The sequence below is a fragment of the Callithrix jacchus genome, chromosome 14, assembly GCF_049354715.1.
Source record: "Callithrix jacchus isolate 240 chromosome 14, calJac240_pri, whole genome shotgun sequence".
In the NCBI taxonomy this organism is placed as follows: Eukaryota; Metazoa; Chordata; class Mammalia; order Primates; family Cebidae; genus Callithrix; species Callithrix jacchus.
The window spans coordinates 111473083-111498206 of record NC_133515.1 but is presented as its reverse complement, the minus strand read 5'-3'; the positions used below and the strand labels follow the sequence as shown (position 1 = coordinate 111498206).

The 25124-nt window shown below is 45.9% G+C and overlaps 1 protein-coding gene and 1 long non-coding RNA gene across 3 annotated transcripts in view; one reads left to right on the top strand and one right to left on the bottom strand.

Annotated features, from left to right (window-relative positions):
- The window catches only part of ADI1 (acireductone dioxygenase 1), a 37939-nt gene extending 21779 nt beyond the window's left edge, over positions 1-16160 (bottom strand). Inside the window, exons 1-2 of one of the 2 annotated variants that reach the window (XM_008981199.4) lie at positions 16001-16160; positions 11601-11720 (exon numbers count right to left, since the gene is read on the bottom strand). In XM_008981199.4, the coding sequence (XP_008979447.2) occupies positions 11601-11720; positions 16001-16120 (240 nt within the window). In that variant the 5' untranslated portion in view covers positions 16121-16160. Of the gene's footprint in view, positions 1-11600; positions 11721-15685; positions 15735-16000 lie in introns of those variants that run through there. The other variant, XM_078350023.1, reaches the window with a different exon arrangement.
- On the top strand, positions 15881-18921 carry LOC144579357 (uncharacterized). Its single transcript, XR_013526785.1, has 2 exons — positions 15881-16587; positions 17458-18921. It is a non-coding gene; the product is annotated as an uncharacterized LOC144579357 (long non-coding RNA).
- Positions 18922-25124: the final 6203 nt, after the last annotated feature.

Sequence of the window (25124 nt, the reverse complement as noted above, 5' to 3'; positions counted from 1 at the left end):
TTGAAAAAAAAGACAAAATGATAACTTGGAATAACAAGTTTAGAGAAAAACATAAATGACCTGATGGAGCTGAAAAACACAGCATGAGAACTTTGTGAAGCATACACAAGCTTCAGTAGTCAAATCGATTAAGCAGAAAACAGGATATCAGAGATTAAAGATCAACTCAATGAAATGAAGCAAGAAGATGAGAGAAAAAAGAGTGAAAAGAAATGAAAAAAGCCTCCAAGAAATATGGGACTATGTGAAAAGACCAAATCTACGTTTGATTATTGTACTTGAAAGTGACAGGGAGAATGGAACCAAGCTGGAAAACGCACTTCAAGATATTATCCAGGAGAACTTCCCCAACCTAGCAAGGCAGGCCAACATTCAAATTCAGGAAATTCAGAGACCACCACAAAGATGCTCCTCAAGAAGAGCAACCCCAAGACACATAATCATCAGATTCGCCAAGGTTGAAATCAAAGAAAAAATGCTCAGGACAGCCAGAGAAAAAGGTTGAGTTACCCACAAAGGGAAGCGCATAAGGCTCACAGTGGATCTCTCAGCAGAAACCCTACAAGCCAGAAGACAGTGGGGGCCAATATTCAACATCTGTAAAGGAAAGAATTTTCAATGCAGGATTTCTTATCCAGCCAAACTAAGCTTCATAAGTGAAGGAGAAATAAAATCCTTTATGGACAAGCAAATGCCAAGATTTTTGTCACCACCAGGCCTGCCCTGCAAGAGCTCCTAAAGGAAGCACTAAACATGGAAAGGAACAACCAGTACCAGCCACTGCAAAAACAAACCAAATTATGAAGACCACTGATGCTATGAAAAAACTGCATCAACTAACAGGCAAAAAAACCAGCTAGAATCATAATGACAGAATCAGATTCACACATAACAATATTAACCTTAAATGTAAACGGGCTAAATGCCCCAACTAAAAGACACAGACTGGCAAATTGGATAAAGAGTCAAGACCCATCAGTGTGTGGTATTTAGGAGACCCATTTCATGTGTAACAACACACACAGGCTCAAAATAAAGGAATGAAGAAATATTTACCAAGCAAATGGAAAGCACAAAAAAGCAGAGGTTGCAATCCTAGTTTCTGATAAGACAGACTTTAAACCAACAAAGATCAAAAGAGACAAAAATAAAACATTATATAATGGTAAAAGGATCAATTCACGAGAAGAGCTAACTATCCTACATATATATGCACCCAACACAGGAGCACCCAGCTTCATAAAGCAAGTTCTTAGACACCTACAAGGAGACTAAGACTTCCACACAATAATAGTGGGAGACCTTAACACCCCACTGTCAATATTAGACAGATCGACGAGATAGAAAATTATCAAGGATTTCCAGGATTTGATCTCAGATCTGGACCAAGTGGACCTAACAGACATCTACAGAACTCTCCACCCCAAATCCACAGAATATACATTCTCCTCAGCACCACATCACACTTATTCTAAAACTGACCACATCATTGGAAGTAAATCACTCCTCGGCAAATGCAAAAGAAGGAAAATCATAACAAACAGTCTCTCAGACCACAGTGCAATCAAATTAGAACTCGGGATTAAGAAACTCACTCAAAACTGCACAACTACATAAAAACCCAACAAACCGCTCCTGCCTGACTACTGGGTAAATAACGAAATTAAGGCAGAAATAAAGATGTCCTTTGAACCAATGAGAGCAAAGACACAATGTACCAGAATCTCTGGGACACATTTAAAGCAGTATGCAGAGAGAAATCTATGGCACTAAATGCCCATAAGAGAAAGCAGGAAAGATCTAAAACTGACACTCTAACATCACAATTAAAAGAACTTGAGAAGCAAGAGCAAACAAACTCAAAAGCTAGAAGAAGACAATGCATAACAGAGCAGAGCAGAACTGAAGGAGACAGAGACGTGAAAACCCATTCAAAAAATTAATAAATCGAGGAGCTGGTTTTTTGAAAAGATCAACAAAATAGATAGAGCACTAACCAGACTAACAGAGAAGAAAAGAGAGAAGAATCAAATAGATGCAATAAAAAATGATAAAGGGGAAATCACCACCGATCCCACAGAAATACAAACTGCCATCAGAGAATACTAAAACATCTCTATGCAAATTAACCAGAAAATCTAGAAGAAACGGATTAATTCCTAGGCATACCCTCCCAACAGACCAATAACAAGGTCTGAAATTGAGGCAGCAATTAATAGCTTATCTACCAAAATAAGTCCAGGACCAGATGGGTTCACAGCTGAATTCTACCAGAGGTACAAAGAGGAGCTCGTACCATTCCTTCTGAAACTATTCCAAACAGAAAAAGCGGGAATCCTCCCTAACTCATTTTATGAGACCAACATCATCCTGATACCAAAACCTAGCAGAGACACAACTAAAAAAGAAAATTTCAGGCCAATATCCAAGATGAACATCAATGCAAAACTCCTCAATGAAATAATGGCAAACTGAATCCAACAGCACATCAAAAAGCTTATCCGTCAGGAGACAGCAGATGCTGGAGAAGAAGTGGAGAAATAGGAGCACTTTTACACTGTTGGTGGGAGTGTAAACTAGTTCAACCATTGTGGAAGACAATGTGGCGATTCCTCAAGGACCTAGAACTAGAAATACCGTTTGACCCAGCAATCCCATTACTGGATATATACCCAAAGGATTATAAATCATTCTATTATAAAGACAAATGCAGGCCAGGCGCGGTGGCTCACGCCTGTAATCCCAGTACTTTGGGAGGCCTAGGTGGGCAGATCACAAGGTCAAGAAAACGAGACCATCCTGGCCAACAGAGTGAAACCCTGTCTCTACTAAAATACAAAAATTAGCTGGGCGTGGTGGCACACGCCTGTAGTCCCAGTCACTCAGGAGGCTGAGGCAGGAGAATTGCTTGAACCTGGGAGGCGGAGGTTGCAGTGACCCAGGATCATGTCACTGCACTCGAGCCTGGTGCCTGGCAACAGAGCGAGAATCTCTCAAAAAAAAAAAAAGACACATGCACACGTATGTTCATTGCGGCATTGTTCACAATAGCAAAGACTTGGAACCAAGCCAAATGTCCATCAATGATAGACTGGATAAAGAAAATGTGGCACATATACACCATCTATGCAGCCATAAGAAAGGATGAATTCATGTCCTTTTCAGGGACATGGATAAAGCTGGAAACCATCATTCTCAGCAAACACAAGAACAGAAAAACCAAATACCACATATTCTAACTCATAATTGAGAGTTGAACAATGAGAACACATGGACACAGGGAGAGGAACAGCACACACCAGGGCCTGTCAGGGGGTGGGGGGCTGAGGGAGGGAGAGCATTAGGAGAAATACCTAATGTAGATGATGGGTTGATAGGTGCATCAAACAACCATGGTATATCCATGGTACATGTATCAAACCTGCATGTTCTGCACATGTGCCCCACTGTAATACATGTTATCTACAAGAAGCCCACTCTAAATATACAGACACAAATAACTAAATGTAAAGGAGTGCAGAAGGATATACCATATTAACACTAATAAAAAAATTTTTGGCCAGGCACAGTGGCTCATGCCAGTAATCCCAGTGCTTTTGGAGGCCAAGGTAACAAAATCACTTGAGCCCAGGAGTTCAAAAGCAACCTGGGCAAAATAGGGAGGCCCCATCTCTATGAAAAATAAAAATGAATTAGCCAGTTATGATGGTGTGGACCTGCAGTCCCAGCTACTAGGGAGGCTGAGAGGGGAGAATCACTGAGCCTGAAAGGTTGAGGCTGCAATGAGCCATGATGACACCACTGCATTGAGCCTAGACAACAGATCAATACTCTGTCCAAAAGAAGGAACAGAAAAGAAGCGGAGGGAGCTGTCTTCATCATCAGAGATAAAGGAGGACATTATATAACAGAAGAAGAAGTGGAGGGAGCTGTCTTCATCATCAGAGATGAGATAAAGGAGGACATTATATAACAGAAGAAGTGGAGGGAGCTGTCTTCATCATCAGAGATAAAGGAGGACATTATATAACAGAAGAAGTGGAGGGAGCTGTCTTCATCATCAGAGATGAGATAAAGGAGGACATTATATAACAGAAGAAGAAGTGGAGGGAGCAATCTTCATCATCAGAGATAAAGGAGGACATTATATAACAGAAGAAGAAGTGGAGGGAGCTGTCTTCATCATCGGAGATAAAGGAGGACATTATATAACAGAAGAAGAAGTGGAGGGAGCTATCTTCATCATCAGAGATAAAGAAGGACATTATATAACAGAAGAAGAAGTGGAGGGAGCTATCTTCATCATCAGAGATAAAGGAGGACATTATATAACAGAAGAAGAAGTGGAGGGAGCTATCTTCATCATCAGAGATGAGATAAAGGAGGACATTATATAACAGAAGAAGTGGAGGGAGCTGTCTTCATCATCAGAGATAAAGGAGGACATTATATAACAGAAGAAGAAGTGGAGGGAGCTATCTTCATCATCAGAGATAAAGGAGGACATTATATAACAGAAGAAGAAGTGGAGGGAGCTATCTTCATCATCAGAGATAAAGGAGGACATTATATAAAAGAAGAAGAAGTGGAGGGAGCTATCTTCATCATCAGAGATGAGATAAAGGAGGACATTATATAACAGAAGAAGAAGTGGAGGGAGCTGTCTTCATCATCAGAGATGAGATAAAGGAGGACATTATATAACAGAAGAAGAAGCGGAGGGAGCTATCTTCATCATCAGAGATAAAGGAGGACATTATATAACAGAAGAAGAAGTGGAGGGAGCTATCTTCATCATCAGAGATGAGATAAAGGAGGACATTATATAACAGAAGAAGAAGTGGAGGGAGCTGTCTTCATCATCAGAGATGAGATAAAGGAGGACATTATATAACAGAAGAAGAAGTGGAGGGAACTATCTTCATCATCAGAGATGAGATAAAGGAGGACATTATATAACAGAAGAAGAAGTGGAGGGAGCTGTCTTCATCATCAGAGATGAGATAAAGGAGGACATTATATAACAGAAGAAGAAGTGGAGGGAGCTGCCTTCATCATCAGAGATGAGATAAAGGAGGACATTATATAACAGAAGAAGAAGTGGAGGGAGCTGTCTTCATCATCAGAGATGAGATAAAGGGGGACATTATATAACAGAAGAAGAAGTGGAGGGAGCTGTCTTCATCATCAGAGATAAAGGAGGACATTATATAACAGAAGAAGAAGTGGAGGGAGCTATCTTCATCATCAGAGATAAAGGAGGACATTATATAACAGAAGAAGAAGTGGAGGGAGCTATCTTCATCATCAGAGATAAAGGAGGACATTATATCACAGAAGAAGAAGTGGAGGGAGCTATCTTCATCATCAGAGATGAGATAAAGGAGGACATTATATAACAGAAGAAGTGGAGGGAGCTGTCTTCATCATCAGAGATGAGATAAAGGAGGACATTATATAACAGAAGAAGTGGAGGGAGCTGTCTTCATCATCAGAGATGAGATAAAGGAGGACATTATATAACAGAAGAAGTGGAGGGAGCTGTCTTCATCATCAGAGACAAAGGAGGACATTATATAACAGAAGAAGAAGTGGAGGGAGCTGTCTTCATCATCAGAGATAAAGGAGGACATTATATAACAGAAGAAGAAGTGGAGGGAGCTGTCTTCATCATCAGAGATGAGATAAAGGAGGACATTATATAACAGAAGAAGAAGCGGAGGGAGCTATCTTCATCATCAGAGATAAAGGAGGACATTATATAACAGAAGAAGAAGTGGAGGGAGCTATCTTCATCATCAGAGATGAGATAAAGGAGGACATTATATAACAGAAGAAGAAGTGGAGGGAGCTGTCTTCATCATCAGAGATGAGATAAAGGAGGACATTATATAACAGAAGAAGAAGTGGAGGGAGCTGTCTTCATCATCAGAGATAAAGGAGGACATTATATAACAGAAGAAGAAGTGGAGGGAGCTATCTTCATCATCAGAGATAAAGAAGGACATTATATAACAGAAGAAGAAGTGGAGGGAGCTATCTTCATCATCAGAGATAAAGGAGGACATTATATAACAGAAGAAGAAGTGGAGGGAGCTGTCTTCATCATCAGAGATAAAGGAGGACATTATATCACAGAAGAAGAAGTGGAGGGAGCTGTCTTCATCATCAGAGATAAAGGAGGACATTATATAACAGAAGAAGAAGTGGAGGGAGCTATCTTCATCATCAGAGATGAGATAAAGGAGGACATTATATAACAGAAGAAGTGGAGGGAGCTGTCTTCATCATCAGAGATGAGATAAAGGAGGACATTATATAACAGAAGAAGTGGAGGGAGCTGTCTTCATCATCAGAGATGAGATAAAGCAGGACATTATATAACAAAAGAAGAAGTGGAGGGAGCTATCTTCATCATCTGAGATAAAGGAGGACATTATATAACAGAAGAAGAAGTGGAGGGAGCTATCTTCATCATCAGAGATAAAGGAGGACATTATATAACAGAAGAAGAAGTGGAGGGAGCTATCTTCATCATCAGAGATAAAGGACATTATATAACAAAAAAAGCGTCAATCTTCCAAGAGAACATAACAATCTTTAACACATATGTAACAAATAGCTGAGCATCAACATATGTGAGGCTAACACTGAGAGAATTGCAAAGAAAGATAGAAAAATTCACTATTATAGCTGGAAATTTCAATACTAACAGTAATTGACATCTGGCAAGTAGGCAATCAGTCTAGCTGGTCTGAATAGCACTGTCAGTCAACTGTTCTTATTGGCATTTACAGATGATTTCATGTGCCAACAACGGAATACCCATTCTTCTTAAGCTCACATGAAACATCCACCAAGACAGTCAACATTCTGGGCCATAAAACAAGATTTCTATTTACAAGGACTCAACACATTTACAAGGACTCAAATCAAACAAAGTTTATTCTTTACACCAGAAATAAATTAGCAACAATAAAAAAAAAATCTAGAAAAATCCCCAAATCATTGAAAACTAACAAATATCTAGAAACAAAACAAAATATCCCCACATGAGTCAAAGATAAAATTAAATGGTAAATTAATTAGAATGTATTTTAAATTACATGAAAATTAAAATGTATCAAAATTATCAAAATGTGCGTGAGGCCACTACAATAGCACTCTGGGGGACATTTACAGCCCGAAACACCTGTATTAAGGAAAGAAAAAACACCGACACTCTGTGAGGTCAAGGCGGGAGGATCACTTGAGGTCAGGAGTTCGAAACCAACCTGAACAATCTAGTAAGACTCCTTCTCTACAAAAACTTAAAAAAAAAATTTTTGCCAGACATGATGGCACACACCTGTAGTCCTCGCTACTCAGGAGGCTGAGGCGGGAGGAGTGCTTGAGCCCAAGCCTTCGAGACTTCAGTGAGCACCGCTACACTTGAGCCTGATGGCAGAACACAATAATAATAACACTAATGTCTGTCTCTAAAATAATAATTATTATTATGAAGAAAAAAACTCAAATCAGTGATTTCAGCTTCCACCTAGAGAACTTAGAAAAAAGAGCTAATTAAACACAAAACATGCAAAAGAAGGCAAATTATAAAGGTCAGAGCAGAAACCAATGAAATAAATAATAGAAAAAGAGAAAAACCAATGAAGCCTAAAGTCCTTTGAGAGGATCAATATAACTGATAAGCCTCTATCCAGACTCAGGAAAGAGAGGGAAGACACAAATTATTAGCATCAGGAATGAGGGAAGCCAGCACTCCATTCTCGACAGATATTAAAAGGATAATAAAAAATATTCCAGATAGTTTTATGGCAATAAGTTTAACGACTCAGATGAAACAGACAAACGCCTTGAGAGAAACAAACAACCACTGCTCATTGAAGAAGAAATGGATCCCCGGAATAGCCCTACATCTAGTAAAGAAACCGAACTTGTGCTTAAAAACCGTCCCACAAAGAAAACTACAAGCCCAGCAGGCTTCACTGGTGACTCTTCAAACAGAAGAATAATAGTATCTACACATGCTCTTCCAAAAAACTGAACAGGAGGGACTGCTTCCCAACTCATTCTACGGGATCAGCATTACTCTCAAACAAAATCCACACTAAGACATTGATAGAGTTTGGCAATGGGTCCCCACCCAAATCCCATGTCAAACTGCAATCCTCAGTGTTGGAGGTGGGGCCTGGTTGGAGGAGACTGGATCACAGGAATGGATTTCTCATGAATGGCTTGGTGCTATCTTCACCCCAGTGAGTGACTTCCTGCAAGATCTGGCTATTTAAAACTGGGTGGCACCTCATTCTCTCTCGTTCCCACTCCTATTATGTGAGATGCCTGCTCCCATTTTGCTTTCTGCCATGACTGTAAGCTTCCTGAGGCTAGAAGCAGATGGTGTTGACAGGAAGGAGATGCTTCCTACACGGCCAGAAGAACTGTAAGCCAATTAAATCTGTTATCTTATAAATTACAGAGTATCCGATGTTTCTTTATAGCAATGCAAGAACAACCTAATACAGAGAAAATGGTACCAAGGAGTGGGGCATTGCTACAAAGTTACCTGAAAACATGGAAGCGGCTTTGGAATTGAGTGACAGGCAGAGATTAGAAGTATGTAGAAGGCTCAGAAGGAGACAGAAAGATGAGGGAAAGTCTGGAACCTTTTACAGCCTGGTGAATTGGTTGTGACCAAAAGGCTGATAGTCATACAGACAATGAACTCCAGGCTGGTGAGGCCTCAGATGGAAATGAGGGATTTACGGGCGACTGGAGCAAACATCACGCGTGTTTGCCTTAGCAAAGAGCTTGGCTGCATTCTGTTCACAGCCTAGGAGTCTGCGGAAGTTTGAACTTGAGAGTGATGACCCGGGATATGTGGTAGAAGAAGTTTCTTTTTTTCTTTTTCTGCCCATGTCCTCCCTCCGGTACAAGAAATTTCTAAGCCCCAAATTGTTCAAATGTCTCCTTGCTGCTTCTAACAGCCTATGCCGAGGTGCAATATGAAGTTGGAACTTATATTTAAAAGGGAAACAGAGCATAAAAAAGTTTGGAAAATGTGCAGCTGGGCCACATGGCAAAGAAAGATTTTTTTGAGAGACGACTTCAAGCAGGCTTGGAGCGCAACCACTTCCTAGATAAATTTGCATAACTACAAAGAAGCCAAGGGCTGACAGCCAAGATAATGAGGAAAAAAACATCAAGGGCATTTCAGAGACCTTCCGACAGCCCCTCTCATCACAGGGCCAGTGACCTGAAAGGAGAGAATGGTTTCATGGGCAAGGCCCAGAGCCCCTCTGCCCTGCACAGCCTCAGGACACTGCTCCCTGCATTGCAGCTGCCGAGCTCTGCTAGAATTCTAGCCTGGGATCAAAGGGGCCAGGTACAGCTTGGGCCACAGCTCCAGAGGGCACAAGCCATGGGCCCTGGTGGAGTCCATGTGTTATTAAACCTGTGAATGCAGGCCGGGCGCGGTGGTTCAGGCCTGTAATCCCAGCACTTTGGGAGGCCGAGGCGGGTGGATCACAAGGTCAACAGATCGAGACCATCCTGGTCAACATGGTGAAACCCCGTCTCTACTAAAAATTACAAAAAATTAGCTGGGCGTGGTGGCACGTGCCTGTAATCCCAGCTACTCAGGAGGCTGAGACAGGAGAATTGCCTGAACCCAGGGGGCGGAGGTTGCGGTGAGCCGAGATTGCGCCATTGCCCTCCAGCCTGGGTAACAAGAGCAAAACTCCATCTCAAAAGAAAAAATTAATAAACCTGTGAATGCACAGGGTGCAAGGGTTGAGGCTTGGGATTCTCCACCTGTGGGGATTCACTCAAGATGCTGGCAAAAATATTAAAGGAAAAGTATTGGAGATCGCTTTAAGGAATAATCACAAACCTCCTTGGAAGGCCAAGAAGTTTGCATCTTTTCAGCAGAAGTGTCAGCTGAAGGCAGCCTAAATCCGCCTTACATTTTGTTAATAGCAAATAGCTAGGGTATGTAGGGGAGTTCATCTGAATTTTTGAGCCTGATGGTCCTCTCAGGGGGAGGTCGGCCAGGGAGATTATCCTCTAATAGTGCTTGTTTTAGGCCTCCCCTTGGAACCTGTCCTTTAATCTTTAAGCTCTAGTGGTGTTGACTCAGAGCGTTTGTCATTTAATGTGCGCTAAATAAAAGCCAGAGAGGCCGGGTGTCAGGGCCGGGCAGTCCCAACTGTTTACAGCACTCTCCAGGGAGTGTAAGTGGCCCAGACACTTGGTCAAACTGGCAAACCCTAATATCTGTGTGTCAGTGTGCCCTATTCATCTGATGTTGGTTGAGTCAAGGTTGGCAGGACAGACCCACAGGTAGTGACCCTGTCATCCACCTAGACAGACCCACAGGTAGTGACCCTGTCATCCACCTTGATTCCAGAGGATGTCTGGAAAAGCCTGGGTGTCTAGGCAAAAGTCTGCTGCAAGGTAGAAGCCCTCATGGAGAACCTCTCCTAGGACAGTGCAGAAGGAAAATGTGGGGCTAAAGCCCCCACACGAAGTCCTCACTGGGGCACTGCCTAGGAGCTGTGGGAAGACAGCCACCATCCTCCAGACCCAAGAATGGTAGATCCACCAGCAGCTTGCACCCTGCAAAAGCTATAGGCACTAAAAGCCAGCCCATGGGAGCACCCTCAGGAGCCCCTGCAACGCCACAGGGGCAGAGCTGCATAAGGTCTTGGGAGCCCACTCCTTGTACCAATGAGCCTTAGATGTGAGACACGGAGTCAAAGGAAATTATTCTGGAGCTTTAAGATTTAGTGGCTGCCCTGCTGAGTTTTAAACTTTCATGAGTCCTGTAGCTCCTTTCCTTCGGCCAATTTCTCCCTTTTGGAATGAGAATGTTTACCTAATGCCTTTACCCGCTTTGTACCTTGGGAGTAACTAAGTTGTTTTGATTTTACAGGCTCATAGGTAAAAGGAGATGAGTATCCGATGAGAGTTTGGACTTGAACTTGAAACTTTTGACTTAATCCTAGAACAAGTTAAGACTTTGGGGGACCATTAGGAAGAGATTATTTGAAATGCAAGAAGGGCATGGGATTTGGGAGGGGCCGGGGCAGAATAATATAGTTTAGATTTGTGTCTCCACCCAATTTCATATTGAAATGTAATCCCCAGTACTGCAGGGGGCCCTGGTGGGAAGTGACTGGATGGGGGTGGATTTCTCATGAATGGCTTACACTATCTTCTTGGTTCTATCCTCACTACAGTGAGTAACTTCTTGTGAGATCTAGCTGTTTACAACATCGTGGCACCTTGCTCTCTCTATCTCATTTCCACGCCTGTTATGGGAAATACCTGCTCCCACTTTGCCTTCTGCCATGACTTTAAGCTTCCTGAGGCCTCCCCAGAAGCAGATGGTGGTGCCAGGAAGCAGATGTTTCCTGTAAATCCTGCAGAACCATGAGCCAATTGAACCTCTTTTCTTATAAATTACACGGTTTCAGGTATTTCTTTAGAGCAATGCAAGAATGGTCTCATATAGACATTAAAAGAAACAAGAAAACACTGTGCTTATTAGTAGTGAATATCACGATTCCCCCTTCCCAGGTAATACAGGGCCCCCTTACCTTTTCTTCATAATTAGGTAGTGTGTCTTTGCATATGGTTATGATGTCCATCCAGGAGTAGTTCCTCTCTCTTCGGATCTTTTCTAATTCTGGATCATTCTCATATTTGTCAGCATCCAGCTAAAAGAGTTAAGCCGCCACACACAAGAGCTCAGATTAACAAGGAGATGTAGAAACCTGCTCTTTCTGGATCTCCAATGTGATTTTATACTTCAAATTTATCATGTGTTATTTTTTTCAACCTTAAACCAACTCTCCTCATCGCTTCTCTCTGTTTAATGGATTTTCCATTCTCCAAAACACCAGCTCTACATCACAGAATTCTATTTGCTTTCTGCCTCCCTTCTCTGCAACAGTCCATCCCAGGGGATTCTTTTTCCCATTTTTGAGATGACGGTCTCGCCACCTCCAGCGTGTCTGACGTATCCACAGGTCCCTCACTGTGCCTTTCTCTGCCACCATCCCACTCGTCTCACTGACCCTCGATGGGATTTCTTTGGTGGGTTTGTCTGCATGAGCCAAAACACTGTACGCCCTCCCAGCCTGCAAGTAAAACCCAAGTGAATTAGGCTGGAATGAGACACCTTCATCATCCGGCCTCAGCTGACTTTTCTATCTGTTCTTTGTCCCCTACGTTTTAAAGAACTCTGCATTCTAAACCAAACAGGAGGATTGGCTATCTTAAAAAATATTGGATATTTCACATCCCACACCCTTGCTCATGGCAGCTTTCTATGCCTAAAATTCCCAGTCGACATTTTCATTTTCATTTATCACAATCCTTTCTCTATTTTTTAAGGTTGAATTTTACTGTTCCTTCCTATGAAGCACTTCCCTGGCGAAGCCCCAGTCAGAACTAGTCTGAACTCGTACTTCAAACTACCGGCAGTGAGTTTAGCGAACTACGTTCTGCTATAAACTGCACATCAGATCATCACTACTTACTGAGCAACACACTCCAGAATACCTCAAAGTGCCGGTCACTGACACGTGATTCTCTGCAACGATAACTCTAAACCTTAGCATGTCCACCGCATGATACGCACAGTACTATTTGCTACAGTCTGACCACGTCCCCCGAATTCTTACATTGGAACCTAATCCCAGTGTGATAGTATTAAGGGGCGGGACCTTTAGGATGTGATTAAGTCCTGACGGCAAGCCCTCATTTTTTTTTTTTTTTTGAGTTGAGTCTCCTTTGTCACCCAGGCTGGAGTGCAGTGGTGTGATCTCAGCTCACTGCAACTTCTGCCTCTTGGGTTCAAGCAATTCTCTTGCCTCAGCCTCCTGAGTAGCTGGGACTACAGGCATGTGCCACCGTGCACAGCTAATTTTTGTATGTTTAGTAGAGACAGGTTTTTACCATGTTGGTCAGGCTGGTCTCAAACCCCTGACCTTGTGATCCACCCATCTCGGCCTCCCAAAATGCTGGGATTAAAGGTATGAGCCATCACACCCAGACACAAGCCCTCATTTATAGGATTAGTGGCCTTCTAAGAGAGATGGAGCTGGGTACAGTGGCTCACCCACGTTACATATATGTATATACACATTACATATATACATTACGCGTGTGTGTGTGTGTGTGTGTGTGTGTGTGTGTGTAATGAGGTCTCACTATGTCACTATGTTGCCCAGTCTGGTCTCAAACTTCTGGCTTCAGGCAATTTGCCCACCTTGACCTACCAAAGTGCTGGAATGACAGAAGCCACCATACCTGGCCCAGGAGAGGTCATTGTTTTGGATTGAGTCCCTGCACTAGGCTCCAAGATGACACTAAACCAAAATAGAGCCACTCATGCCATATGCCACATGATCAAATTAAACTTTAAAGAAGAAGGTGGATCTCAAACAGACCAGCTTTTCCTGAGATCAGAAGATTCCAGTCTTCCTGAGTCAGCATAAATAAGGAATTTGCGGCCGGGTACAGTGCTCACGCCTGTAATCCCAGCACTTTGGAAGACTGAGGCCAACGGATCATAAGGTCAGGAGTTCGAGACCAGCATGGCCAGTATGGTGAAACCTCATCTCTATTAAAAATACAAAAATTAGCCGGGCGTAGTGGCAGATGCCTGTAGTCCCAGCTACTCGGGAGGCTGAGCCAGGGGAATCGCTTGAACCTGGGAGGCGGAGGTTACAGTGAGCCGAGATCGCGCCCCTGCACTCCAGCCTAGGCAACAGAGTGAGACTCCCATCTCAAAAATAAAAATTAAAAAAATAAGGAAGTCGATTGGGCTTTAACCCTTAGGAAAAAGGACCTTTTTGTTAACCATCAGCTTTTTTCCCTATTGTTCTGTTTCTTTGTTGCCACCGTACAAGACCCATTGTTACGCTATTACCACGTGGAACTCTCATTCTATTTTGTAGAATAGAGGCTGCCCTATTCACAAATCAAGAATAAAAGCCAATCAGATCTTTAACCAAATTTGTTGGAATTTTGTCCTTCAACATCACTGATCCAGAATGAATATGAAGAAAGCATATAGGCCAGGAGCAGTGGCTCATGCCTGTAATCTCAGCACTTTGGGAGGCCAAGGTGGAAGGATCCCCTGAGATAGGGAGTTTAAGACCCGCCTGACCAATATGGAGAAACCCGGTTTCTACTAAAAATACAAAATTAGCCAGGCATGGTGGCACATCCATGTAATTCCACCTACTCAGGAGGCTGAGACAGGAGAATTGCTTGAATCCAGGAGGCAGAGGTTGCTATGAGCCAAGATTGCATCATTGCATTCCAGGCTGGGCAACAAGAGCAAAACTCTGTCTGAACGAATGAGAGAGAGACAGAGAGACAGAGGGGGAGACAGAGAGAGAAGGAAAAACTATGTTTGAGCTCATGTAATAATCTAAAAGATGCCTATTTAAATAAATCTTGTTTTATTCTTTGAATACATTCAGAAGTTGACCTGTAATTGCATTCTTGTTCTTAAAACCGTCAAATGCACAATGAAACTCCCCAAGTGTATTAATCTGAACCCTGTGGTTGTTTGGATTGTGGATAAATTAGACATTATAAGCCAAAACTTATTTTCCTCTTATTAATGGAAAACGATAAACCACTTGATTCCTTTGAAGATAGTACCCTTCAGCAAGGTCGGTGTTAAATCTTATCCTGGGAAAAGGCAAATACTGTGTAAACATTAACATGCTCGCCCTGTTTGGCACTGGTATAGCAATTGTCACTTCCCTCTTCTGTTATGTAGGATGGAACAAGATGATCTCCAAATATATTATGCTGGAACATTCTATAATCCTTTTGTAGCAGGAGCGGCTGCGGGAAAGGATCTCTCAGACACCGAATACAGGAGGAAGGAATTTATTTCAGCTGGGAGCAAGGTGGCATAGGTGCCTAACAGCCAAGCTCGTCTAACAAAGGGAGGTTCAGCCTTTACATAGGCTTATACTTTAGATGTTACATGTGGAAGAGTCTTAGGTTCATAGTTTTAGGACTCACATGTGAAAAGGTTTTAGTTTACAGTTTTAGGAATCACATATGAAAGGATTCCGCTTTGATTTTGTTTTAAGTAAAAATAGTGCCTTCTGGAGAGTTTCCCCAAGGCCTAGCCTGTTTTCAGGAGATTCAGGAGTTGCCAGCTGGCCTGCTCTCTCTTTTATTGAGATGCACAGTGGATGACCGAGGGGGAGGGAATCCCAAATGCCTGGGTCTCCCTCCTCACTTTATCCAGGGGAAAAGTGTGGTGCCAGGGTAAACCTGTGTATTTCATTTAACTGACAAGATGCAGACTAGATCCAGTCACCCTCAGCCTATCCCTGAGCCTCCCCTGGCCGTCTCCTCTGCGGTAAACCTTTGTACCGCAAAGCCATTTGCAAATAAACAAGGTGAACCGATCAGGACCAGTGGGGTGCAAGCAATGGGGCACCTGTGCAAAGCCCAGACACGCCTTAAAGTTACCGCTACAGAGGCAGGGCCGACACCGGCGCCAGCCGTGATCCCAGCCAGCTCCACCGCCCTCGGGAACCGTCCCCACCCCACCACCCGGAGCGAACCCCCCAGACACCCCCCGGCAGAACCGAAAAGCACAGCTAACCCCCACCAGCCCCGCTGTTGAGCATGCGCAGCACACCTCGGGCCAGGAACTGACCGCCCACGACTTAGACTCCGCTGCTGAGCATGCGCAACACACCCCAGGCGCTGGGAGCTGACCGCCGACCCCTCAACGCCGCTATTGAGCATGCGCAGCACGCCCAACGCGCCCCAATGCTGAGCATGCGCATCCCACCCCAGGCACCGGGGCCAGGCACCGACCCCCAACCCCACTGCTGAGCATGCGCAGCGTAGCCGGCACCGGGCCACTGCCCCGCACCCCTGGGGGCTGAGCTCTGCGGGGCGCTCGGGGTCGGCGTCGTCTGCACGCTCTGCGAGCCCTGGGCCCGCGTACCTTCCAGTAGAGCACCCCGAGCCGCCGCAGCTGCTCCAGGCCCACCGGGCGGTCGGGATCCGGGCGGTGGGGTTGCCGCGGGTCGCCCGGGGCGTCGTCCATGTACCAGGCCTGCACCATGGCGCGCAGGGCGGGGGCTGCCTTCGAACCCGGGGGCCGCGCTGGGAGCCCGGGCCGCTCCTTCTTTTATAGGGAGGCGTAGACCCGCCGCGGAGCCAGGATTGGGCAGCGGGGCGGAGGCAGGGCCGGCGCGGGGCAGGCCTCTGAGGCGGGGGCAGGCCCTATGGGTCCCCTCTTCCTTCCGAGGCAGAGGCATTCAAACCCCGGCCCTGTCCAGGGCGCCCTGGGTCCTGCCTGAGGCCCGCGGGCCGGAGCCAGCCGTTTGTCAGACCCGCCGCGCGCCGTGTCGCTCAGTGCAGGCATCGCACGTGCCTTGTGTGTGGGGCTGCCGTCTCCCGCCACCCTCAGAGCAGTCTTGTGAGGCTAACGAGGTTAAATGTGCTTTCAGCAAGGAATACAAGGGCAAAAAGAAAAAAGAAGAAGGAGTAAGGATCGTGTTAAGCGCATGCAGCCCGTGTGGGGCACAGGTGAGAGCTGACAGCTCGGACCCCAGGCAGTATCGGGTGAGACCTGGTCCTCCACCTCCCCACTCTCCAGACTTTTGCAGTGTCAGCTGTCCTGTAATTTTTTATTTTTTTTTGACTTTTTTTGCTTTATTTTATTTTGCTTTGTTCGGTATAAAGTGTCATAGGTCAGGTTCCCTGGGAAACTTTCCGAGATGGGGATTTGTCGGCAGGAGAAAATTTTTTTTCTTTTTTTTTCAAATTGCATTTTAGGTTTTGGGGTACATGTGAAGAACATGCAAGATAGTTGCATAGGTACACATGTGGCAGTGTGATTTGCTGCCTTCCTCCCCATCACCTATATCTGGCATTTCTCCCCATGCTACCTCCCCAACTCCCCACTCCCTGCTGTCCCTCCCCTATTCCCCACCCCCCCCCGACAGACCCCAGTTTGTGATGCTCCCCTCCCTATGTCCATGTATTCTCATTGTTCAACACCCACCTATGAGTGATAACATGCGGTGTTTGATTTTCTGTTCTTGTGTCAGTTAATTTTTTAAACTCCCTCCTTTTCCTTTTTTCACTGTCTCTCCCTCCCCCATACACTGTAATATGCCTGTCCTGGAAGAAAAACAAGCTTCCCCTACCCCATTCTGAATTTTTCAATGTACAAGTCCAGTCACTTGCCATCCTAGATGTTTTTCAAACTAGCAAGCTAAAAGATCAGACCATCTCAGCCATGCCCTCAGCCTCTTCAATACATCACGGTGACGCAGACAGGATTCAAACGAGACCGCTGTAGGAGCACAACCCCAAAGCATGCAGTTGACTCTTGAACTTCCAGAAATACTGCACGGAAAATACACACATTTCATTTCTGTTCCCTTGCTCTAGTGACTTTGCAAATGCATCCTCGTTAGAGAGCTGACCTCTCCACCTCTTCACCTGACCCGTTTCTACTCATCCTTCAAGACCGCACCTTAGACGTCTGGCCCATTTTTCTGCTGCACTCATGACAAAGATCCGTGCAAGTCTAAAGGCAATCTCGCACCTCGCATTCTCTCCTTAACCCAATGCAGTGAGGCTGCGCTTCTCACCACTGGAGAACTGCCAGATCCAATTATGGCACTTCTGTTCTTACCAGCAGCATTCCTGACAGTTGCCCGTGCCCTTCTTGAAACATTTTCTCAGCTGGGCGCAGTGGCTCGCTCCTGTAATCCCAGCATTTTGGGAGGCCAAGGCGGGCAGATCACGAGGTCAGGAGTTCAAGACCAGCTTGACCGACATGTTGAAACCCTGTCTCTCCTAAAAAGACAAAAATTAGCCAGGCATGGTGGCACATACCTCTAATCCCAGCTACTCAAAAGGCAGAGACAGGAGAATCATTTGAACCCGAGAGGCGGAGGTTGCAGTGAGCCAAGATCATGCCACTGCACTTCAGCCTGGGCAACAGAGTGAGAGTCTTCTTCAAAAAGAAAAAAAAGAAACGTTTTCTCGTTTTCGTTCATGAGGGCATCCTGGCTGCTTCCTCCCAGGCCCCTCCTGGCTTCTGCTTCTCTAACCACTGGTTGGTGGAGCATTCCAGACCCTCCTTGTCCTGTTCCTGTCCACGCGCTCCAGGCGACCTTCCGTGATGTCGCCTACTCCTACAGCCACATCTCCAACCTGCACCTCGTTCCAGAACCTCAGGCTTGAGTAACATGGCCAAAACAACTGATTCCCCACACACACCCAAACATGCTTCTCCCTAGCCTTTCCTGTCTCAGTCAGCGGCAGCACTGACTGCCCAGTGACTTCATAAAAAAATCTAGGTGTACTCTCAGTTTCTCTTGCCCTCGCCCTAGACATCCAGTCCGATCTGTCAGCAAGTCATGTCGCTTTGAACTTCAAACACACCGCAAACCCGTTCTCTTCTCTGCATCCCTACTCTTTCCGCCATCTTTTCTTGCCTAATGGAATGGACTACTGAAATTGCCCCCCACCACTTCCATTTTTGCCCCAGTGCAATCTATTTGATGCAGAGCACCCAGAGTGACCTTTTGAAAATAGGAACCAGGCCCAGGCGCAGTGGCTCACGCCTATAATCCCAGCACTTTGGGAGGCCGAGGCGGGTGGATCACGAGGTCAAGAGATCGAGACCATCCTGGTCAACAAGGTGAAACCCTGTCTCTACTAAAAATACAAAAATTAGCTGGGCATGGTGGTGCACACCTGTAGTCCCAGCTACTTGGGAGGCTGAGGCAGGAGAATTGCTTGAACCCAGAAGGCGGAGGTTGCAGTGAGCCGAGATCATGCCATTGCACTCCAGTCTGGGTAACAACAGCGAAACTCTGTCTCAAAAAATAAAATAAAATAAAAATAGGAACCAGATGCCAGGCACAGTAGCTCATGCCTGTAATTCCAGCACTTTGGGAGCCTAAGGAGGGCAGATTACTTGAGCCCAGGAGTTTAAGACCAACTGAGGCAACATGGTGAAACCCCGTCTCTACTGAAAATACAAAGATTAGCTGGCCATGGTGGTGTGGACCTCTACTCCCACCTACTCTGCAGGCTGAGACAGGAGGGTCTCTTGAGCCTGGAGTCTGAAGCTGTAGTGAGTCAAGATTGAACTGCGCTCTAGCCTAGGTGACAGAGCAAGACTCAGTCTCAGAAAAAAAAGGAAAGGAGCCCAATCAAGCCCCTTCTGTGCTTCAACCTTCCTTTCTATAGCCGGCCCGGCACCCTCCCATCTTGCTCTCTGCCCTCCAGATACTTCGGCCTTTTGCTGTCTTTGAGTCAGTCGTATGTTCCACCTTCCTTTGGGCCCTTCAACCATGCAGTTTTTCCACCTCAAATGCTCTTCCTACAAGTACCTTTTTCCTGTACAAAATTCTAATTTCATCTTAATGATCCCTTTCTTAGAGAAGCTTCTGACCACTCCCAAGGCAACCAGGTGAGCCCTCCCCGTTAAACACTTTCCCGGTGCTAGTTAGAGTCTGTAAGGACATACTGACTTAGTGTCTTTTCGCCGTAGGACTGACAGCCCCACGTGCTGTTTGGTACTTGCTCAGTGAATGAATTCGTCTGTATTGCTGAGTGCTGCCTGTACCTGGAGGTCAGAGATGGTGTCTTATTAGTCTTTCAGTGCTTGGTACATAGTAGACAATTTTTTGAAAAGTTTGTTGAATGAAAGTGAAGAGAGAGGATGAGGAACACTCCAAACAGTCTTTCCTAGCTACTGTAATCACCCTGTCTTACATCTAATGCTGCTCATTCCCTAGAAAACAGTCATACTAGCCTGGGTGTAGTGACTCATACCTGTAATCCCAGCACTTTGGGAGGCCAAAGTGGGAGGATCGCTTGAGGCCAGGAGTTCCAGACCAGTCTGGGAAACACAGCAAGGCCCCCTCTCTACAAAAAAAAAATTATATTAAAACAAAAAGAAAACAGTAGTTCTAACAATAATAATAGCAATGTATGCTGGGTAATATTTTAAAGATTTGATGCATATTATTCTGTTTGCTCCTCATGATTATACTATGAAGCTGGTATGATTTATTATCCACGTTTTAAAGATGAGACATGGGAGGCTGAGGCAGAAGTTTCAGCCCAGACGTTTGACACCAGCCTGGGCAGCATAGCAGGACCTCATGTCATTTAAAAACAAATGAGACAACTAGGACACAAAAAGCTTAAGAAACTGTGGTCACACAGCCAGAAATGACAAAGCTGGCACCGTGCTCAGGGAGCCTAGTGCAATAGTCTGTACACGTAACTGCCAAAATCTAGTACAAGCAGCCATGATACAGTTTCATCCGTCGTAGAATGAACTTCGTCTTGAAATTGGAAGACCACTTCCAGTCCCCCTGCCACCCCAGGCCGCAGCAGCGCACACAGCGGTGCATCTACCATCTGTCAGCCTCTGCCTTCGGTAGATGTCCTTTTTTCCTATTAGGTTTGGGGGAAACAGTTTTATGCCATAAACAAGCATACTTTAGAAAAGCAAGATGAGCGAGAGTCCCTGAAGAATTGCCGAGGCAGCCCAGCACTTGCTCCTGGCAGCAGTTCAAGCGGCAGAATCAGATGAGAACAGCGCTCGATATTTCACACGGACACTGCCGGCCCAGGGAGTTACTCCTTTGAAGGGGAATCTTTGGAACTTAAACTATCTCTTCCAGAAGAATAGCCAGCAGCAGCCCAAAAATATGTTTCCTGACCGGAATTTATCACCCCAATGTAAGAGGCTTGGGAAGAATCTGTTGAGATGTTTTGAAAGGCAGATGGTAGCCGTCGCCACAGACCTGAGCAGACTGTTCCCCGTCTGGGTTTTGTGAAGTGCTCTCAACCCAGGGGCGCATTAACAACCCACGTAGGGATACAGCAGAGCCACGGAAGACCAGGAAAATCCAAGCTGCTGGAATGTGGAACACAGAGAAGGCACTATAGACAGGGGCGGCAGGTTTTCTCTGGAAAAGGCCAGGTAGCAAACCATTTAGGTTTTGTGGGGCAGCAGTCAAAACTGAGGATAGTATGTAGGTCCTTACACAGCAACCACATGAAGGTGGAAACTCCATTCTTAGTTCATGGAACATACACACGGGCAGCAGACTGAATCTGGCTCGCAGCCTGGAGTTTGCCAGTGCCTGCTGTACACTGTTAATAATAGTTCATTTTTATCTGTCGATCAAGTGTACTTTACCTCTGGCCCGTGGAAAGAACTGCCAAGAGTCTGGGGTGTTTACCCTCCTTGCAACCTAAGAAGTTAGCCTGTCCCAGAGTCATGGGTGTTAACAGAAGACATGAGATTCCTGGCTCAGGGACAAAGCACGGCCGGTCCCTCGGCTCAACAGCGGTAGCTGGGGCCACAGTGTCTGCATTTTTCCACAGGTTTCTGAACCCCAGTCCCCAGCAGAGGACTTGAAGAGGAATGGTACCTGCATTTTCCGTGGGTTGTGTTATAGGGGAGGAGCTTTGAGCTTGGGAGAACCAAAATACGTCCCGCCAGATGACTGGTCATACTCAGCTATTCAGCCGAAAGGCTTCCTGTGTACCTCCCAGTTTGTCAGAGAACGTTAAAAAGATCTCTACTCGAAGGTCGAAATTTAATGAAACCAGTCATTTTTACAGCTTCATTAAAGACATTCTTAAGAGAAAGTTATTTTATTTTTTTGTTTTTGTCATTTGAGTGCAGGTGTGTGAAAAACACAGTGACCGCTGGCACCGTGTGTCCCACGGCGTGGCTTTCCTGGGCACGCACAGCCGAGCCCGGCACTGACTCTACACCTTGAGTACCGTGCTCCACACAGAGAAGATGGCACGCATGACCCTGGCATTCTCAGAAAAATAGTTTGGACTTGAGACGTCCCAATACTGTAAGAACCACAGCTCTCATCTTTTTCGTTCAGGGTACTTCAGGGTGCAGGTGACAGAAATCCAACAAGTCACCTAAGCAAACAAACCGAACAAACACGTGTTGGCTCACGAAACTGAGACGGGTTAGAGGGGAACGCGCCTGGCGAATGGCTGGATTCGCGACTGAGAGCGCTTGGCAGCTCCGTCCCTGTCTGTCTCTTTGTCCCTGTCTTCTCTGTATGTGTCTCTCGCTCTTCGCTTAGCTTTTCTTCTCTTCTCTGCCTCTCTTTCTCCCCTTTATTCCCTCCTGCTGTCTCTCTCTCTTCCTCCCTCTGTCTCTCCTTCTCTCTTTCTCTCTCTCCTCCAGATCTCTACCCTCTTTGCTCTGTGCATTGGCTGAATACTCAGCTACTAAAAGGAGCTCTCTGCATAGGTCGGAAAACAGCCACCAGTAGCTCTAAGACTGTACTTGCTTGTAAGTCAAGGAAAAAGAGGTCTCTTATGTAATGACTGGATAGCCGGTCTCATGGGAGATTCCAGCCCCTTAGATCACTACCCTGGGCCTGGCCAGGTGCCCAGCCTGGGAGGTGCTCTGCCTGGCAGCCCCTCAGCCCTGGGAGCATCTAGGGAGAGGGATGGTGGAAGGGCAGCCCAACAGGCCGGACGTCCATGGTAAACACTAAGCTGCCAAGGTGTCCTGCTGGTGAGTGCTCCCAACAGCTTGCAAATGAAAGAGATGAGCAGAGCTGCTCTCAACGCCAGGCCTTCAGGTCTCACACGCTCCCGGCTGTTCCCTGCTGAACCCAGCCTGAGTGCCGCCAGGGCCAGCTCCATTCGATGGAGGAGCCTGGGTCTACACCGCTCTCCCTGGGAGGGCCAAAATTGAGTAATGTCTTCTAAATGGATCAGCCTGGAGGGCTTGCTGGGAAATAGAGGAAATGGTAAGGGAGTGGGGGGCATAATAAATAATGGAAGAGGGGGTGATGGCTGGAAGCTTCTGAGGAGCGCCTGGGTCAAGAGATTGTTTCGGGAGCATTTGACAGCTAACAGCTACCATGTAGTATGTCTGCAGTGAAAGCAAGGGTCCCTCTGTAAATAAGCCTGGGGTTAACAATAAGACCTGAAATGACAGCCAGTGAGACTGTCCCAGACCCTACAAGTCAAGGAAGCCTGGCAGGACCACAGAGGAAACCTCAAGTGGCAGGAGACTGTAACAGATTCCTGTATCAGAGTCAAGCCTCATACTGCATGTGAAAAAAACACCCAGAACACCCTTCCAAACTCAGTTAAGTCTTGACAGTTTTTCAAGGTAGGTGACAGGGGTGTTTGTACAGTCATCAAACCATTCTCTTGTGTATTTCAAATTTTTTGAAAATTTCCAATTTTTAAAAAAATTTGTATAATCTGTAGGCTGGGTGCTGTGACTCAAGCCTGTAATCCCAGCACTTTGGGAGGCTGAGGCAGGCCGGATCACCTGAGGTCAGGAGATCAAGACCAGCCTGGCCAACATGGCGAAAACCCATCTCTACTAGAAATACAAACATGAGCTGGGCATGGTGGTGGGCGCCTGTAACCCCAGCTACTCAGGAGACTGAGGCAGGAGAATCGCTTGAACCTGGGAGGCAGAGGTTGCAGTGAGCCAAGATCGTGTCATTGTACTCCAGCCTGGGTGACAGAGCAAGACTCCATCTCAAAAAATAATAATAAAATAAATTAAAAAGTTATGTTACCCATAAATCAAGAAGCAACCCATCTGTGCATGTAAATTTTCTTAATTGAAGAAAGGGAGTGTGGGTATGGATTTCTCCACAAAGTAGCAGAAACAGCTGCCTGGAGCCCTCAGTCAGCTAAATTTTGTTGAAACTAATTAAAAGGGAAACATTTCTCTTGGTCTTGATACAGCTTTGAAGTAAAGATGGAGGTTTTTTCCTGGGAGAAAATGCGGGCTGATTGACAGCATCTCAGGGAATGACGCCAGACCCCTGTGCCCCCGGATGGAATCTAACCACACGTCCCCCTACCCCCTGGGGTATCTCATTCCGCATTTGTCATCATCTTCAAGGTCACACTGTCCCCAAAACACTCCAGCAAGATGTCTCCCAAAATGTGTCTCACGTCACCTAAGTTATGAGATGATTAGTAAAAAGGGTTTTGAGGTTTAAAAAAAATGTGAGCCAACTCCACGCCTACTAGCTCCGTCCTGGATGGCGGGAAGGCTTGTGATGAAGACACTGTTTCAGGTAACACAACTGTTGGCTCTTTTGGGAGAGGCATCTACTGCCTCTGAAAATGTCCCACAGAACATTCTTTGGTGAAGGTTGGGAGCTGGGGAGGCCCAGGCAGGGAGGCAGAAACCCAAGAAGGCCGAACAACTCAGTCGGTTCGGGAATCAGGGAGGTGGCTCCACACCCCTGGCTTAGTCCTCGCCGGTGGGCTGGCAGCGTGGGCTCCACACACCCTGACCCAGCAGAGTGGGTCCCAACACACAGGGAGAGCGCAGGGCTCAGAGGCACCCCGCCCGCCCATCCTGCACCTCTCCCCCAGTCTGCAGGGTCCCCCAACACCCCGCAAAAGAGAAAAATCATACACCAGGGAGAGAGCACACACCGGGGAGAGAGCGTGGCACAGGGTGGGGTGCACAGTGCTGTGTGTGCAGAAGTTGGTGTGTGGTGTGTGTGTGTGTATGGTGTGGTGTGTGTATGTGGGGTGGTGTATGTTGTGTGGTGTGTGATATGTGTCTGTGGTGTGGTGTGTGAGGGGAGTGGTGTGTATATATGGTGTGGTGTGTGATGTGTGTCTGTGGTGTGGAATGTGGTGTGTGTATGCTGTGGGGTGTATGTGGTGCATGTAATGCCTGGTGTGTGTGGTAAGTGTATGGTATGATGTGTGTTGAATGCATTTGGTGTGTGTATGGAGTGTGTATGGTATGGTGTATTGTATGTGTTGTATGTGTGGTGTATGGTGTGTGTGTGATGTGGGTGTGGTGTACTGTGTCTAACCATGTGATGGTGTGTGTGGTGTGTTCTGTGTGGTCTGTGGTGTGTGTATAGTGTGTGGTGTGCATACGTGGTGTCTGTAGTGTGGTGTGGTGTGTGTGGTGTGTATAGTGTGTTGTGTGTATGGTGTGTGGTAAGGTGGGTGTGTGTGATGTGTGGTGTGTATGGTGTGGTGTGTGGTCTGTTGTATGTGTGTGGTGTGTGTGTGGTGTGTTGTGTTGTATGTGTGTGGTG